Source organism: Narcine bancroftii, chromosome 7 (genome assembly GCF_036971445.1).
Source record: "Narcine bancroftii isolate sNarBan1 chromosome 7, sNarBan1.hap1, whole genome shotgun sequence".
Taxonomy (NCBI): domain Eukaryota; kingdom Metazoa; phylum Chordata; class Chondrichthyes; order Torpediniformes; family Narcinidae; genus Narcine; species Narcine bancroftii.
Window position 1 is genome coordinate 162,843,043 of NC_091475.1, and position 15,292 is coordinate 162,858,334.

At 39.2% G+C, this 15,292-nt stretch overlaps 2 protein-coding genes across 4 annotated transcripts in view; one reads left to right on the forward strand and one right to left on the reverse strand.

Moving 5' to 3' along the window:
- LOC138739310 (interleukin-18 receptor accessory protein-like) overlaps nt 1-12,484 on the forward strand; it is a 76,749-nt gene extending 64,265 nt beyond the window's left edge. Inside the window, exon 11 of the mRNA XM_069891102.1 lies at nt 10,603-12,484. Within this exon, the coding sequence (XP_069747203.1) occupies nt 10,603-10,958 (356 nt within the window). The 3' untranslated portion in view covers nt 10,959-12,484. The remainder of the gene's footprint in view (nt 1-10,602) is intronic.
- The window catches only part of mfsd9 (major facilitator superfamily domain containing 9), a 182,071-nt gene that overhangs the window by 4,838 nt on the left and 161,941 nt on the right, over nt 1-15,292 (reverse strand). The gene's annotated exons all lie outside the window — the stretch shown is intronic.

Below are 15,292 nucleotides of genomic sequence, written 5' to 3' on the forward strand. Positions count from 1 at the left end.
TATAAATTAGATTAGGGCATTAAATTATGAATCTAAAGCCAAAGTTATAACTAATAGACAAATTTTTACAGCATTCCTATTAACTAGATCTAGTAGACAAGGATGTCCACTATCTCCGGCTCTGTCTATTTTGGCTATAGAACCACTAACAGAAGCAATTCGGTGAGATCCAAATATTAAAGGATTCAGGGTTAACCAGGAGGAATACAAGATTAATTGATTTGCAGATGTACATTTTACAGAATCAGCAATGCCATTACAGAAATTGTACTCAAAACTGGAAGAGTATGGGAAAGTCTCGGGTTAAAAAATAAATTGAGATAGAAGTGAAATTATGCCCCTTATGAGTGGGGACTGTAGACAAGGTCAAATAAATACTCAATTTAAATGGCTGATAAATGTGATAGAATATTTAGGGATTGAAACAGATAATAATTTGCAGTATTTATACAAATTAATTGATCTCCACTTGCATAAAAAGGTTGAAGAAGATTTGAACAGATGGATGGCTCTGCCAATAATGTTAGTTGGTAGAGTCAATTGTATTTCTTTCAGACACTGCCCATACCAGAGTTTTTTTCAGAAGCTAAATAAACATGTCAGAAAATTTCTTTGGAAAGGCAAGATGACTAGAGTCTCCATAGAAAAATTAACATGGAAATATAAGCTGGGAGGTTTACAACTCCCACACTTTAAAATTATTATTGGGCAACCCAGACTAAATTTCTTATCTCCCTATTCAAGGGAGGAGGTAATTCTTCAAGATTCATATTACTTGAAATTTATTTTTGCCTGCTGCAAGGCAGATAGATTTATCACTGGGAGGAATTGCCTAGGCGCCTTTTACAATCTTACAGTTAGACTTACAAAGAGAGGGAAGCAAAAGAGAGTTCCCCCAGTCACTGAGTGTCCGTAGATTCACCCTACAGTTCAAACCATCAGCAGCCTGAGCTCCAGATCTGAACCTATGACATTGTCAGGAACCCTTCAGCATCCTCTGCACCTCCTCACATCCCAGTTCCGATACCTGGTACCCCTCCAGCCAGTTTGAGCCAGTCTCCAGCAGTCTGCAGCCCAGTCTGAGTCTCCCAACACCAGTCCCCAGCAGCCCACGGGTTCTTTGCCTCGAGTCACCAGCAGCCCGTCGTGTGCTCTGTTCCTCAGCCACAGGGCCCACTCACTAGTCTGTCACTATGGTCACTGACCCCACAGATTGTCTCCTCTTCTCCTTCTCAGACGGTGCATGATCTTCCCGTCCTCCGGTGCCCTGCTCCAATCCTCCACTTCCCCGGAGTCTGCAGCCCCTCGTGGCTGGTGCTGAATAATAGGCACTGCCATCTTGGTTGCAGACCCGCGGTCATTGATTTCAAATAAAACTATTGTCAGCTCTCCCAATGAGCTGTTCAAAGCCCATGTCGAACCAACGGCAGTCAATTGGGTGGATGGACCATGCGGGAACACAGTATCTCCACTCCCTCATTCTCTGCTGGTCCTCACCAGTGGCAAGACAGCGGCTCTGGCAGCACCACCATCTTAGTGACTCATGGGTGAAAATAGAATTGCATAAAGTGGGAGAGAAGATAGCAGAGGATTTTATTCATAAATGGGAGTCAAAATTAATATCTGGTAAGAAAAAAGCCCCCTTGTTAGAACATACAATTAATATTTGGAGCAAAATAAATGACCAGATGGGGACTAAGGGGGAACTATCTCCAAAAACACCCCTGACTCAGAAAAGATGTATCCCCTTAACGATGGGAATAAGATTTTAGATACTTCGTCCCGAAAAGGGATCAGATTCATCGAGGATTGTTATGAGCAAGGGCTTCTTATGTCATTTTAACAATTAAAAAACAAGCATAGTATTGCTAATAATACAATATTCTGCTATTTTTAGTTAAGAGCATACTGAAGGGATAAACTTGGCCTGACAATGATTCTAACAAAGTTCAGTGATGTGGAGACTCTGATTCAAAAGGGAAATGGAAAGCAATTTACTTCAATAATGTATTTACTACTTCAAATAGGAACCCCTAAACAGGGGTACACAAGTCTAGACAGAGATGGGAATCAGACTTAAATATAAGCATTGATGATCAAAACTGGCCCAATTTATGCCAGAACTGTATTACAAATATAATAAATGTAAGTTATAGAATGGTACAATATAATTTTTTGCACCAGCTAACACTCGCTACACAAAAATTATATAAATTAAAATCAGACATTTTGGATCAATGCTTTAGGTGTGATGAGGAGATGGGAACTTTTTTACATTCAACTTGAGTATGTTCCAAGGTAAGGCCCTTTGGGTTAGATCTGAGGAAACTCAGAGAGAAAATTACAGGAATTCAGTTTCCACAAAACCCAGAACTATTTTTGCTGGGGAATGTTGACAGTGTAAGTCCTAAAATGGAGTTGTCCCAACAACAAAAACTATTTGTCAAGATCACATTGGCAGTGGCCAGAAAATGTAAGCGGTTACTTAGAAGTCTGATTCATGTCTAGGTATAGCCTGTTGGAATGCAGAAATATATAGTTATGCTCACCTTGAAAGATTATCTATAAGCTAAGAAATAAGTATGACACCTTCTTCCAAATATGGGAGCCATATCTGCAAAATGTAGGTGGAAATTTTTAATTATGTCCCATCTCACCCTATGCTAGCATCCCCTCGAGATCCAGGTAAATCATGAAAATGTGAAACTTGTGGGGTAGATAACAATCTGTTTTTCTTTCTTTCCTTTTCTTTTCTTTCTCTGCTTCACTCCTTTTCTTTGTGACTTTTTTTCATTTTATTAACTTTTCATGGGAAGGTGGGGGAATTATGATGGTCATGTATCATAGAACATTATTTTTACTCTATTCAATATTTTCTTTGCTTTTGTTGATTGAATGTTTGACTTCAAAAATTGGACAGGTACGTGAATGCAAGAGGTATGGAGGGCTAAGGACTGGGTGCAGGTCAGTGGGACTAGAAAAAGAGTTCAGCATAGACTACAATTGGTAAAGGGCCCGTTTCTATGCTGTAATCTTCAATGGTTCTAAAACAGGCGGTACAGTTAACATAATGCTTGGTGAAGTGTTGTTAGAGCGCCAGTGACCTGAGTTCGAATCCAGCACTGTCTATAAAGAGTTTGTAGTTTCTCCCCATGACTGCATGGGTTATCTCCAGGTGCTCCATTTCCCTCCCACATACCAAAGATGTACAGGGTTAGGAGATTGATTGGGCACATGGGTGTAATTGGGTGGTGTAGGCTCAAGGACTGCAAGGGCCTGGTACTCTGCTGTATTTCTAAATTAAAAAAATAAAATCTAAAACTGTTCTTCTAGAAGTAGGATGGATTTTGTGGAGGGTTTTGGCATGGCTGGCAGGTGTGGTCCAATCAAGCTTGTGCTGTGACTGGATAGTTGGAGATCAAGGCCTTTTTCTGAAGAGCTTGGGGATTATGGGTCATTGGGTTGGAAATTGTTGGAGCCTCACAGTCAGAGGATCCTGGGAGTGAATAATAATGGAAGAAGCATTTTCGGGCATCAGGACCAATAGAGGGTCGAAAGTTTGGAGAGTTAGGGGTTAGGGCTCAGATCTTATGAGAGTGATCAATTATGTCATATGAGGTTTGGTAGGGGTGAAGTGAGAGAGTGGTGTGAATGCAGTGCAGAGTTGGGGGTCCTAGTACAACATATGAAAGATACATCAGGGATTTACAATATAACCATTCAAATCCAGCACTGAAATTAAAGGATATCTTTGCTCTTTGATGATGGTTACAGCTCTGAGACACTGTACAAATTTCCTCAGATGCCTCGAAAGATAAGTGACATGGGGAATGACATGATCCTATGAGCAACTAATACAAGAATTTTGCAACTTTGTCATACTCCCAAACAGAAATTGATACATTTCTAGAGTTTAATGAAACAACTTGCAAATTGTTCTTGGACATGAAGAAGACTTAATATTTTCAAATCTGACACAAAACACAGAATGCTGGAAGAACTTAGAATCAGTTTTATTGTCAGGAACAAGGTGTAAAATTACTATTAATTTCAATTCCGTAAATATAATATTTTTTTAAAAATCAAATAGCAAGCAGAGAAAAGAGATAAAGTAAGATATTATCCATGGGCTCATTGTTCATTCAGAAATCTGATGGCAGAGGGGAAGAAGCTGTTTTTGTAACAATGAGTGTGTAGCTTTAGGCTCCTGTACCTCCTTCCTGATGATAGGAGTGAGTAAAGGACATGGCCTGGGTGGTGAGGACCCTTGATGATAGAATCCACTTTCTTGAGCCACTGCCTCTTAAAGATGTTCTTAATGGAGTGAAAACTAAGTCCATGATGGTTCTTAAGATGTTCTTAATGGAGTGAAAACTAAGTCCATGATGGTTCTTAAGATGTTCTTAATGGAGTGAAAACTAAGTCCATGATGGTTCTTAAGATGTTCTTAATGGAGTGAAAACTAACATCCATGATGGTTCTTAAGATGTTCTTAATGGAGTGAAAACTAACATCCATGATGGCACTGGCCATATTTCAACCCTCTGTAGCTTGTTCCAGAACCAGATGGTGATGGAACCAGTCAGAATGTTCTCCACGGTACACCTGTAGAAATTTGCAAGGGTCTTTGGTTACTTACTAAATCTCCTCAAACTCATAATGAAATATAGCCGCAGGCAAGCTTTCTTGATTGCCTCAACATGATGGCCCCAGGATAGGCTTTCAGAGATGTTGACACCCAGGAATTTGCTTACCCTCTCCACTGCTGACTCCTCGATGAGGGCTGTAGGTCAAGCTGCATCTATAGAGGCAAAAGGTGTAAGCTGATATTTTTCACCTCACCCCTACATAAGATCTGAGAGGGAAGAGGAAAGATTGCCAGTTTAAAGCAGTCTGATGGAGGATGGATTGGAGATTGGTAGGTGATAGATGGAACTGGATGGGAGGAGGAGATGGGCAGATGGAACCAAGTTTTGTGTGGGGTAAAGATGGGTGAGGAAGGAGAACAAGGGGAGAAGGAAACTAAATTAGTGTTGAAGAATAAATAATACAAAAAATATTTCAGTTGGAAAATGTTCTTATGAGTAAAGTTTACCAGGGGTCCCTCAGCTGCCTATTCATAATCACTAGGACTTCTTTTAGATTCAGAGAATTATTATATGTTTGGTTGAAATAAATATAGTTGATTAAGATTTGAGTTTATTTTCAAAGACTCGGGCCTGAATTGCCTGAATTTGATTGTTTGACAGGGTGCACTTTTCAGATAATTGTATAAAGCTTGAATAAAATACAATGTTAAATTATACTTAATAATTTCCATGTTGTGATATAACCAAACTATATTAGGGTAGAGAGTACTGCCAATTGTTTAAGTCCCTGCATAGAAAGAGAAAAAAGGAGAGAGCTTGTGAAATTACATAATAGGCTTGTTTGGTTCTGTCCACAAGATCAATGTTCAAGATCCCTTCTCCTGTTTTTATAATGATGAAATCTGAACTTTTATCTGGTTTCAGAATCATAACTCACTTTTTTATGGGAGTTTTAACAATTCTGTCCCTCATCAGGAACCCAAAGAACACAAGCTCCATTGTTAAAGCAGTTTCACCATCTAAAGACTCTCCCTTACCCTTCGCTCTACAGTTAGTAAACTGGCAAATGCATTTGCAATTAAAATTCAGGTCGCTCTCCTCTTTTATTGCTTTATCTCAGGCTGGAGCCAGAGGAAAGAGCAGCCAGCAGTTAGGAAACACAAAAATGTCAGGGACCAGGTAGTTGGCCTTACACTAGAAGAAACCAAGTGTCTGGTGGCTGGAAAGTCAAGGGAGAGCAAGACAAGATACCTGGCAGAGAGAGACCAGGAGGGTTGTGGTGCAGGAGTGGGGAGCAGTGGATTAAGTGGGAGAAGGGAAAAGATGGAGATTAAGATGGGAGGTTGAAAGGGGGTAAGGTCAGATAGGGTTAAGGAAGTGACACTGGGGAAAGAAGGGGATAGAGCATGGTGAATGAGGAAAGGGCACTGAGAAAGTGCGAATCTCAATGCTATTCCACGCATAGGCATGTGATTAGAGTTTAGAACACATCCATGTGCACGCTAATTTTAAGCAACTCCAGCGCACGTGCATACACGCGCACACACACATATGCGCGCACACACATATGCGCACACACACACGTGCGCACTCACACACACACACACACACACACACACACACACACACACACACACACACACACACACACACACACACACACACACACACACACACACACACACACACACACACACACACACACACACACACGGTAATTAATGGTATTGGGTATGGTGGCCCAAATTTTCAAATGGAACATTAAAAAAGAGAATTCTTTCACATTAACAGAAGCATTTCCATTCCTGCCAATTTTGTAAATAATTATTTAGATTTTTGAGGGCTAAATGGATACTCCATTTTTAAGAAATTTACCTGGAAATTGTAGTTGAATTTGTGGCATCCAAGGGTCAAGAAAATTAATGGAGTCTGTATCTGAAATGAATATAATAGTGCCATCTGAAAAGATGCCAGCTCTAATTTCAGTTGGAGAAATGGTGCCTGAGAAATACCCTGAATAGATTAATGATGGTATTGCAATATGAAATGATTGGGTACAGATTCAAAACTTTAAACTATTATGTCCATTTTAGTAATGTTCCTGCTTTAAACTGGTTTCATGCTATAAAACCTAAGGACTCCTTGAGGTCTCATGGGGAAGGTTGGCAGTGTACAGCCCTGCCACTAGACACCCACTGAGAGGATAACTCTAGTGTAGAAGCATCTCATATACATGAAGTTTGTATCATCCAAGGAGGTGACATACCAATGGTGTCATGTACACAAAATGTACGAACATTACCAATATGTAGAACTGAGAACACAGTAAATGTATATACTGAACTACATTTTGAATGTAGAAAGAATCATACACTGTGTTTTTTTGAGGGGGGGGGGGGTCATCAGAACTAAAAGTTAAATGTTTTACATTTTAAATATGTATGGAACTTGGTGAAAAATTTGTGGAGAAAAAGGAAGAGGAAAAGATAAGCTCTGATTGGGGGAAGATAAAATAAATTAAATGGTGATGTTTGATTGGCACAAGGCAAAATGAAGTTCTCCTTTATTTCATCAAATACAAGTCCAGAAGAAATATTTAGCTAATTAGTTAGACTCTGGCAGGTACTACATTTTTAATCTTAAACCTTAAACTGCTGTCACAATGCAACATTATTTTGTGTTATTCATATTGTTAGTCCTGTTATATTGTGAAGCAGTTGTTATTGAACAAAATATGAACCTCATTGAAATCCTAAATAAATGAGAACTATGAACAGAAGTCACAAGAAAACATTCTTCAGTCTTCAGCCTCTTTTATATTTCAGATTTACAATGTGAACCACAATTTACTTTCACAAATTAAAATGTATCTGGAATTATGGAAAGTTAAGGCAATTAAAAACTATAATCCATTGATAACTGTTACATGTATGCATGTTATATTTGTGCTGGATTACACATCTAATCCACTAATTCAAGAACTCATCTTTAAACTTGAATGAATATGCAAGAGGTGTCACTGACTTCATCAAGACCTGCGTGGATGACGGTGTGCCCATGTGCAAATACTGGGTGTTCCCTAACCAGAAGCCCTGGATAAGTCAGAGGGCATTTAAGGCTGGGGATCGGGATTTTTCAAGAAATCCAGGTATGACCTACGGAAGCCCATCTCTGAAGCAAAGTGGTAATTCTGGAGGAAGCTAGAGACAGAGATAGATGCATTCCACCTATGGCAGGGATTGCAGGCCATTACAGCCTACAAAGTGAGGGTGAACACCATTGATAGCTGTGATGCTTCATTACCTGATGAGCTGAACACCTCTACACCTGCTTTGAGAAGAAAAACCAAACATTGCATACTAGAATCCCTGGAAAGGCTGAGGACCCTGAGATATCTGTCTCTGAGAGCAATGTCAGAATATCATTCAAGAGGGTGAATGCTTGCAAGGCATCAGGTTCTGATGGAGTATCTGGCAGGCTACTGAAAATCTGTGCCAACCAACTAGCCAGAGTGTTCACAGACATTTTCAACTTCTCATTGCTGCAGTCAGATGTTCAAAAGGGTATCAATCATCCCAGTACCCAAGAAGGGCAGTGTGAGCTGCCTCAATGATCACCATCCAGTAGCACTAACTTCTACTGTGATTAAATGCTTTGAGAGGCTAGTCATGGCCAGAATTAACGCATACCAAAGCAAAGATCTGGACCTCCAGCAATTCGCCTATCATCACAACTGCTCCACACCAGATGCAATATTGCTGGCTCTCCACTCAGCTCTGGATCACCTCAAAAACAAGAACTCATACATAAGGCTCCCCTTCATTGACTACAGTTCAACCTTCACATCCATTATTCCCTCAGTACCGACCAAGACTCCAGGCCTCTATACCCCTCTCTGCAACTGGACCCTCAACTTTCTTATCAGAAGACTATGAATTGAAAACAATGTCTCCTCTTCACTGATCATCAACACAGGCACACCCCAAGGATGCGTGATTAGCCGACTGCTCTACTCGTTATACACCCATGACTATGGCCAGGCACAATTCCAATCCCGTCTACAAATCTGTGGATGATATCACAGTTGTCGGCAGAATCATAAACAGCGATGAGGAAGCATGAAGGAGAGAGAGAGATCAGCTCACTGAATGGTTTAACAACAACAACCTGGTGTTCAATGTCAGCAAAACCAAAAGGATGATTGTGGACTTCAGGAGGAAGACAGGGGAACATGGCTGAGCCCTCATCGAGGGCTCAGTAGTGGAGAGGGTCCAGAACTTCAAATTCTTGGGTGTCAACATCTCTGAGGATCTGAATCTGTCCTGGAGCCTCCATATTGATGCAATCACAAAGAAGGCTCACCAGCGGCTATACTTTGTGAGGCGTCTGAGGAGATTCGATATGTCATCGAAGACTCTCATAAACTTTTAAAGGTGTACTGTGGAGAGCACTGTGGCTGGTTGCATTTACTGCCTGGTATGGAGGTGCCAACTCTCAAGACAAGAATAAACTGCAGAGGGTTGCTAACTCGGCCTGCAACATCACAGGCAGCAGACTTCACTCCATAGAGGGCACATGTACATGATGCGGTGTCTTGAAAAAGCAGCCTCTATCCTCAAAGACCCCCACCACCCAGGCCATGCCCTCTTCACTCTACTACTATCAGGAAAAAGGTAAAGGAGCCTAAAGACAAGCACTCAACGGCACAAGGACAACTTCTTCCCCACTGCCATCAGATTCCTGAATAATCAGTGAACCAAGGACACTGTCTGATTTTTCATGGACTACTATTTTAATTATTTTTTATACGAATGCTGTAAGATTATTATAATATGGATGTTTGCTTTGTGATGTTGCCACAAAACACCGAATTTAAAGACTTGTACATGACAATAAATCCTTATTCTGATCATTGAGAAGACATAAACATTGACCTCCAGATAAGCCAAATGCAATTTCAAAATGTGCAAGTTTCTATCATTGCTTCAATATGTCCTCGTCATTACTTTTGCAACTACTCCCATCTCATCTGAAAATACTTAACATTGGAAGAAATTTGGTCTGTATGGCTAACATAACAGGAAACTAACTTCACATTGAACAAAAAAGAACTGTGTAATGTGCCATGCCATTCACTTGTGAAGTAAATCTTTCTTTGGCTTGGCTTCGCGGACGAAGATTTATGGAGGGGGTAAAAGTCCACGTCAGCTGCAGGCTCGATTGTGGCTGACAAGTCTGATGCGGGACAGGCAGACACAGTTGCAGTGGTTTCAGGGGAAAATTGGTTGGTTGGGGTTGGGTGTTGGGTTTTTCCTCCTTTGCCTTTTGTCAGTGAGGTGGGCTCTGCAGTCTTCTTCAAAGGAGGTTGCTGCCCGCCAAACTGTGAGGCGCCAAGATGCACGGTTTGAGGCGATATCAGCCCACTGGCGGTGGTCAATGTGGCAGGCACCAAGAGATTTCTTTAGGCAGTCCTTGTACCTCTTCTTTGGTGCACCTCTCATGGTGGCCAGTGGAGAGCTCGCCATATAACACGATCTTGGGAAGGCGATGGTCCTCCATTCTGGAGACGTGACCCACCCAGCGCAGTTGGATCTTCAGCAGCGTACACATTCATCATTATTAGCTCCAAGGTATTTGCATCTAATTTTAGCTGATTCAAACTGATAATCATGAAACAGAAGATCCAGAGATTTACTTGTGGGAAAATTAATAAAATGAACTATGGAAAAAAAACATGGTTGTTAAGGTTCTTTTTGGTTCATCATTTCCTGATCAGGTTTAATTGTCCAATAATGTGTGATAACATTGTACAGTAATATTGTAAATATGCATAAAGTTTACAAAGCAGAATCATTATGACCAACTGCACAGTATAAACTGAATTATCTCAATGTAGCGAACACTCCTCAGAATTTAATTACATGCCCAACAGGAAAAATAAATGCCTTCAGAGTCTAAAACTATGCAAAGTATTTAACCCATTTCCTAAAATGTTTACATTTATTTTGTCCAGTTTATACAGAAGACGTTATTTCATACATAAAAAGGAGCAGGAGAGTATTAATTGTCCTCAGTCCAAATTACTTTTCTTTGGCTGGATCACGGCTCTTTGAGCTGCAGACTGGAATCAACAGCATGCTTGATAATTTGAAAACCAAGGTGATCTTGATCAACTTCCATGTCCTACCTGCTGTATCTGACCTTCCGGACAACGTTAAAAGGGCTATTGCAGTGCTACCAGAGATAAGGTGGAAAGGAAACAAGTCTTCCCCTCCATCCTCAAAATTTTGGAGGATGCTCAGGTACTATATGCCAGTGAAAAAGAATGAACTATGTGAGAAAGGTGAGCAGTCAAATCCTTTAATCTAATGGACAAATGATGACCAATTTGTAATTACTTGTCCATTTAATACAATTACACAATCCATGTGGTCAAAAGTATTTGGAAATCACAGATATCCTGTTTTGTTATATTCACCAGCAAAGGATATGTTTCTTGCATCACTTTTGAGTTTGCTCTCAGTAATTTGTATTTATTTTCTTCATGATAAGAAATTTTGATTTGTGTTTTCAAACAAACCAAATTTCCAGCTTTAAAGGAAATGTGTGCATTACAGGGCTGAGTGAAGGAGGATGGGAGAAGGTTTAGGTAAACACTACAAATCTGTAGATGGCCAAAAGGAGTGGGAACTTTAAACCATTCACTCTTTCTCAGGAAAGACCATAATCTCTTTAACAGTATCCATTAAATCAGTGGACTGGCAGCTAGAGTTTTGGGCATTGATTCAGAATTCCATTCCCACCATGGCAAAAGGAAAAAAAGTGTAATTTTAAAAATATCTAAAATTTAAAAAAAAAGAAATTCAGTTAATATTAGACATGAAATTACTGATTCATAGTAAAAATCCCTTTCATTTAGTAATATCTGGGTTAAGGAAAATCTTGTCCAACTGGCACATATGCAATTTTAATATGCATGACTCTTAAACAGTTTCTTAGTTCAGGCTGAATTAGAAATTAACAATAAAAGCTACCATTATGATCAATATCAAAATCTCAAGAAATAATAAATAAATGCCTGTAAATCATATGCTTTGTGTTGGTTGACAGACATGGTGAATATCAATTCAGAAAAAAATAGGAAAAATGTGTCTTCACTTCCAAGATGAAGCAAGAGAAAAGGGCACAATGCATGAGATTTTAATCACGCATTTGCAAGACAGAAACAAAACAAAGCTGGTAGCCGAAGTGATTTAATGGAGATACATAGGGATGGCACGGTTGGCATAGCAGTTAGCGCAATGCCTATCCAGCCCCTGCAATCGGGATTGGGGTTAAAATCCAGTGTTGTCTGTAAGGAGTTTGTACGTTCTCTCCATGGCTGCATGGGTTTTCCCCGGAGGCTCTGATTTTCTCCCATCATTCAAAACATACCAAGGGTATTGGTTAATTGAGTATAAATTGAGCAACATGGACTTGTGGGCCAAAATGGCCTGTTACTATGCTATATGTTTATATTTAAAATTTAATAGTCTGATGTAGTATTATTATTCCCATTACTTTGAGGGAAAAAGTGAGATTGAGGTAAATTTGTTTTTTCCTTTGTTTGTTATGCTAAAATGATATCCCTGAAATAAAACTGCAATTGCCTTTTTATATCTGGCCATTCTATCTAAACTTTAGATGCAATTGAATATAGTGAGCATATGAAATATACAACATTCAGAGTGGAACAATCCTGCTGTTATACTCTTGGGCATTGTACAGTTAGATGAGAGACTGTCCTTGCACACAGGACAGAAGGTTCTTATGTTGACTGGCATCAGTGATAGGATAAATACTGTATACACAATTTATGTAATATTACATTCAGTTATTATTACAGATGTAAATAGAATGAGAAAAGTTAGCTTATGTTAAAATGAATAAAATTATTATTAGTTGAATTGTTTACTTTAAACTAATTAGTCAAAACTTGAATCAGACTGTTCTTCAACTTTATGTTCACTGATTATGTTAATTGAACTGTAAGCGCTCTTAGATATGCAGTCAAGAGAAAATGTCTTTTGTCTTTTAAGTTTACAATCTTATGAAGTAAAATAACACTCACAAGTTAAGTTTGATTTGATTTGCATTGTTTGCAAACAATTCAAAAATATGAAGACTATCTCAAAGAAAACTACATAAAAGTTTTTTTTGTATTTACATTGTGTGATTATTAGATTAAGAAACATTTCACTGAAATGTTTAGAAAGTTGTAGCTGCATCAAACTGATTATATTTATATTTAGATGAACAGTGAATCACTGCCAGGTATTGCCTCATTATACATTGGAATGTGATGACCTAATTTTTTTTGTCAACCACAATTAAAAAAAATAATGTCTATATAATCATTATGGAGAGAAACTCATTCTACAAATTAATTTAAAATGGTATGCTTTGAATACATACCGAAGTAAAAACAAACATTCAAAAAAACATTGCCATTACTTTGCTATATATTACAATATATGTGTTAATCCACCAATACAGAAACAATATTGTGGAAGCTGGAGATCAGATAAAGCAGAAAAACAAACTAGAAATACTCAGAAATTCAAGCAGTATCTTTGGAGAAGGAAGGAGAATTAATGTTTCACATGGCTGAACATATAACCCAACTCGACAATGTTTGAAATAGAACAAATTTTCAAGGAGCATTGAAAATACAAATGAAATGTAAGGGTGTATAATGAAAGATAGAGACAGGACAGAATAGATCAACAGACAGAAGAGGTGAAGCAAAAATGGTGGTAATAAGATGCAAATAAGCCAAATGAGGGCTAGAGGAGGAGCCACTAGGAATAGAACTGCATTGTCTAAACCGGGCATTCTCAACCCTTTTTTTTAGGTATACCCCCACCCCTCCACCCACCTCTGATTCTGCTCAAAGTTTATGGGCCCCCTTCCCTGTGAAGCAGTTATGTTTTGATTTCTTTCATATTCCTCTCATACTGACTAAACAGAAAAAAAAACATGAATACTTTATGATTTCAGTCTACGCCTTCCTTGAAAGTGCGGTGACACCCAAAGGCACTGTATGGCTCCAAATTGAAAATGGCTGATCTAAACGACTGAACTGAGTGCTGAGTGCAGTGGACTGAAATGTACCTAGCTATTAGATTTAAAAAAAACTCACATTGAACACCATTGGAACGTTGTTGGAAATTAAGAATAGAAAACAGGATGGAGAACTTAATTTCTAGCCAATGCTTTCCTGGTGATGTTGCAGAATTGGGATCACATGGTCCTTAGGATTCACATTTGCCATCATTCGGGTATTAGACAGAGTTCACCTTTAATGCCCATCTCTTTTAATGGCACCAATCACACGTAATAAGGAGATGAAAAACTTGACAAGTCAATTCCATTCAACTACTAACAAAAATTTAACAAAGGCCACAATATATATGTAAAAGGTATCAGATTAGGAGAGGAAGTCATGAACCTTTTATTATAGTCAGTAGTCATCCTCGCTCTCAACTGTGAATTTATACAAAATTAGTAGAGTTGTCCTACTGTTTATTAAAGCAACACTGTCCTCTTAAAATTATATTTAGAAGTGACCATTTCAGATGTGCCTAGGACAGACTGCCAAGGGCACCGTCACAGTTATCCATATTTAATAGGTTGAGTAGCCTTAATATTGCATGCAGATCTTATTGCTGTCCTAGTGCATTGGGGGAACAAATATTTTACACTTTTAAAAAAAGAATACAGCAGCATTGCTACAGCTATTAGTCAGGCACTTGGGTTCCATCTGTGTGAAGTAAGCATGCTCTTCATGTGACCCATGTTTTTCCAGTGCTCCAGGTTCCACCCACATCCACAGGGTTGGTAAATTAATTGGCCTCCATGAATTGTTTGCTCTGCCTAAAGGTGAGTAGCAGAATCCAGAGGGTGCTAATGAAAACAAAAAAGAGATTTATGCAGGATTAGTGTCAATGGGCAGTTGATAGAAGGGGCAGACCAGGTGACCTGAAAGGCCTGTTTCCATGCTGCATCAATCCCCACAGGATTGAGGCATCTAGAACTGCAGGAAGACTATCTGCTTGGTCTGGCCAAAACTTGTTGGTCTTTCAGAACACAGAGATGTCAGTGAGGGACTTCTGCTGACTGGCACATTCCAGGCTGCAGGAGTAGATGCTAAGGGATGCACTGAGGCTTGGTGCAGCCAATGCAAGGACGCTGTGGGGAAGGATCACAGGCTGGAATACTTTCAGACAGTCTGGGCCCAAGGGAAAGTCCCTCAAACAGGGATGGGTGTAACAACAGGGTGCCACAGGGATGGGAATGCTGTTAAATAAAGAATGAATGTTACAATGTACAGAGATGGTAATGTATGGATACAAAACTAAGGTTTCAAAGGTATTTTGAATGGTTTTCTTTTTGTTAACAATTTATTGTGAATAAAGTTTATTTTTGGTTTAAAATACCCACAGGAATGAGACTGCTCTTGATACATACAACTTTTAGCATTTGTGCATTTAATAACTTCCAGTGGTATTGTACTTGACTGACCTCTCTATTAGTATTTCAAACTCCATTCACAGATCTCCATTCAAAAATATTAGGAGAAAATCACCCACCTCCTTCCCGACGACGACCCTTGGCGAAAATGGACTTCTTAACGTTGCTTAAGAGCAGCAGAAAGGAAACTA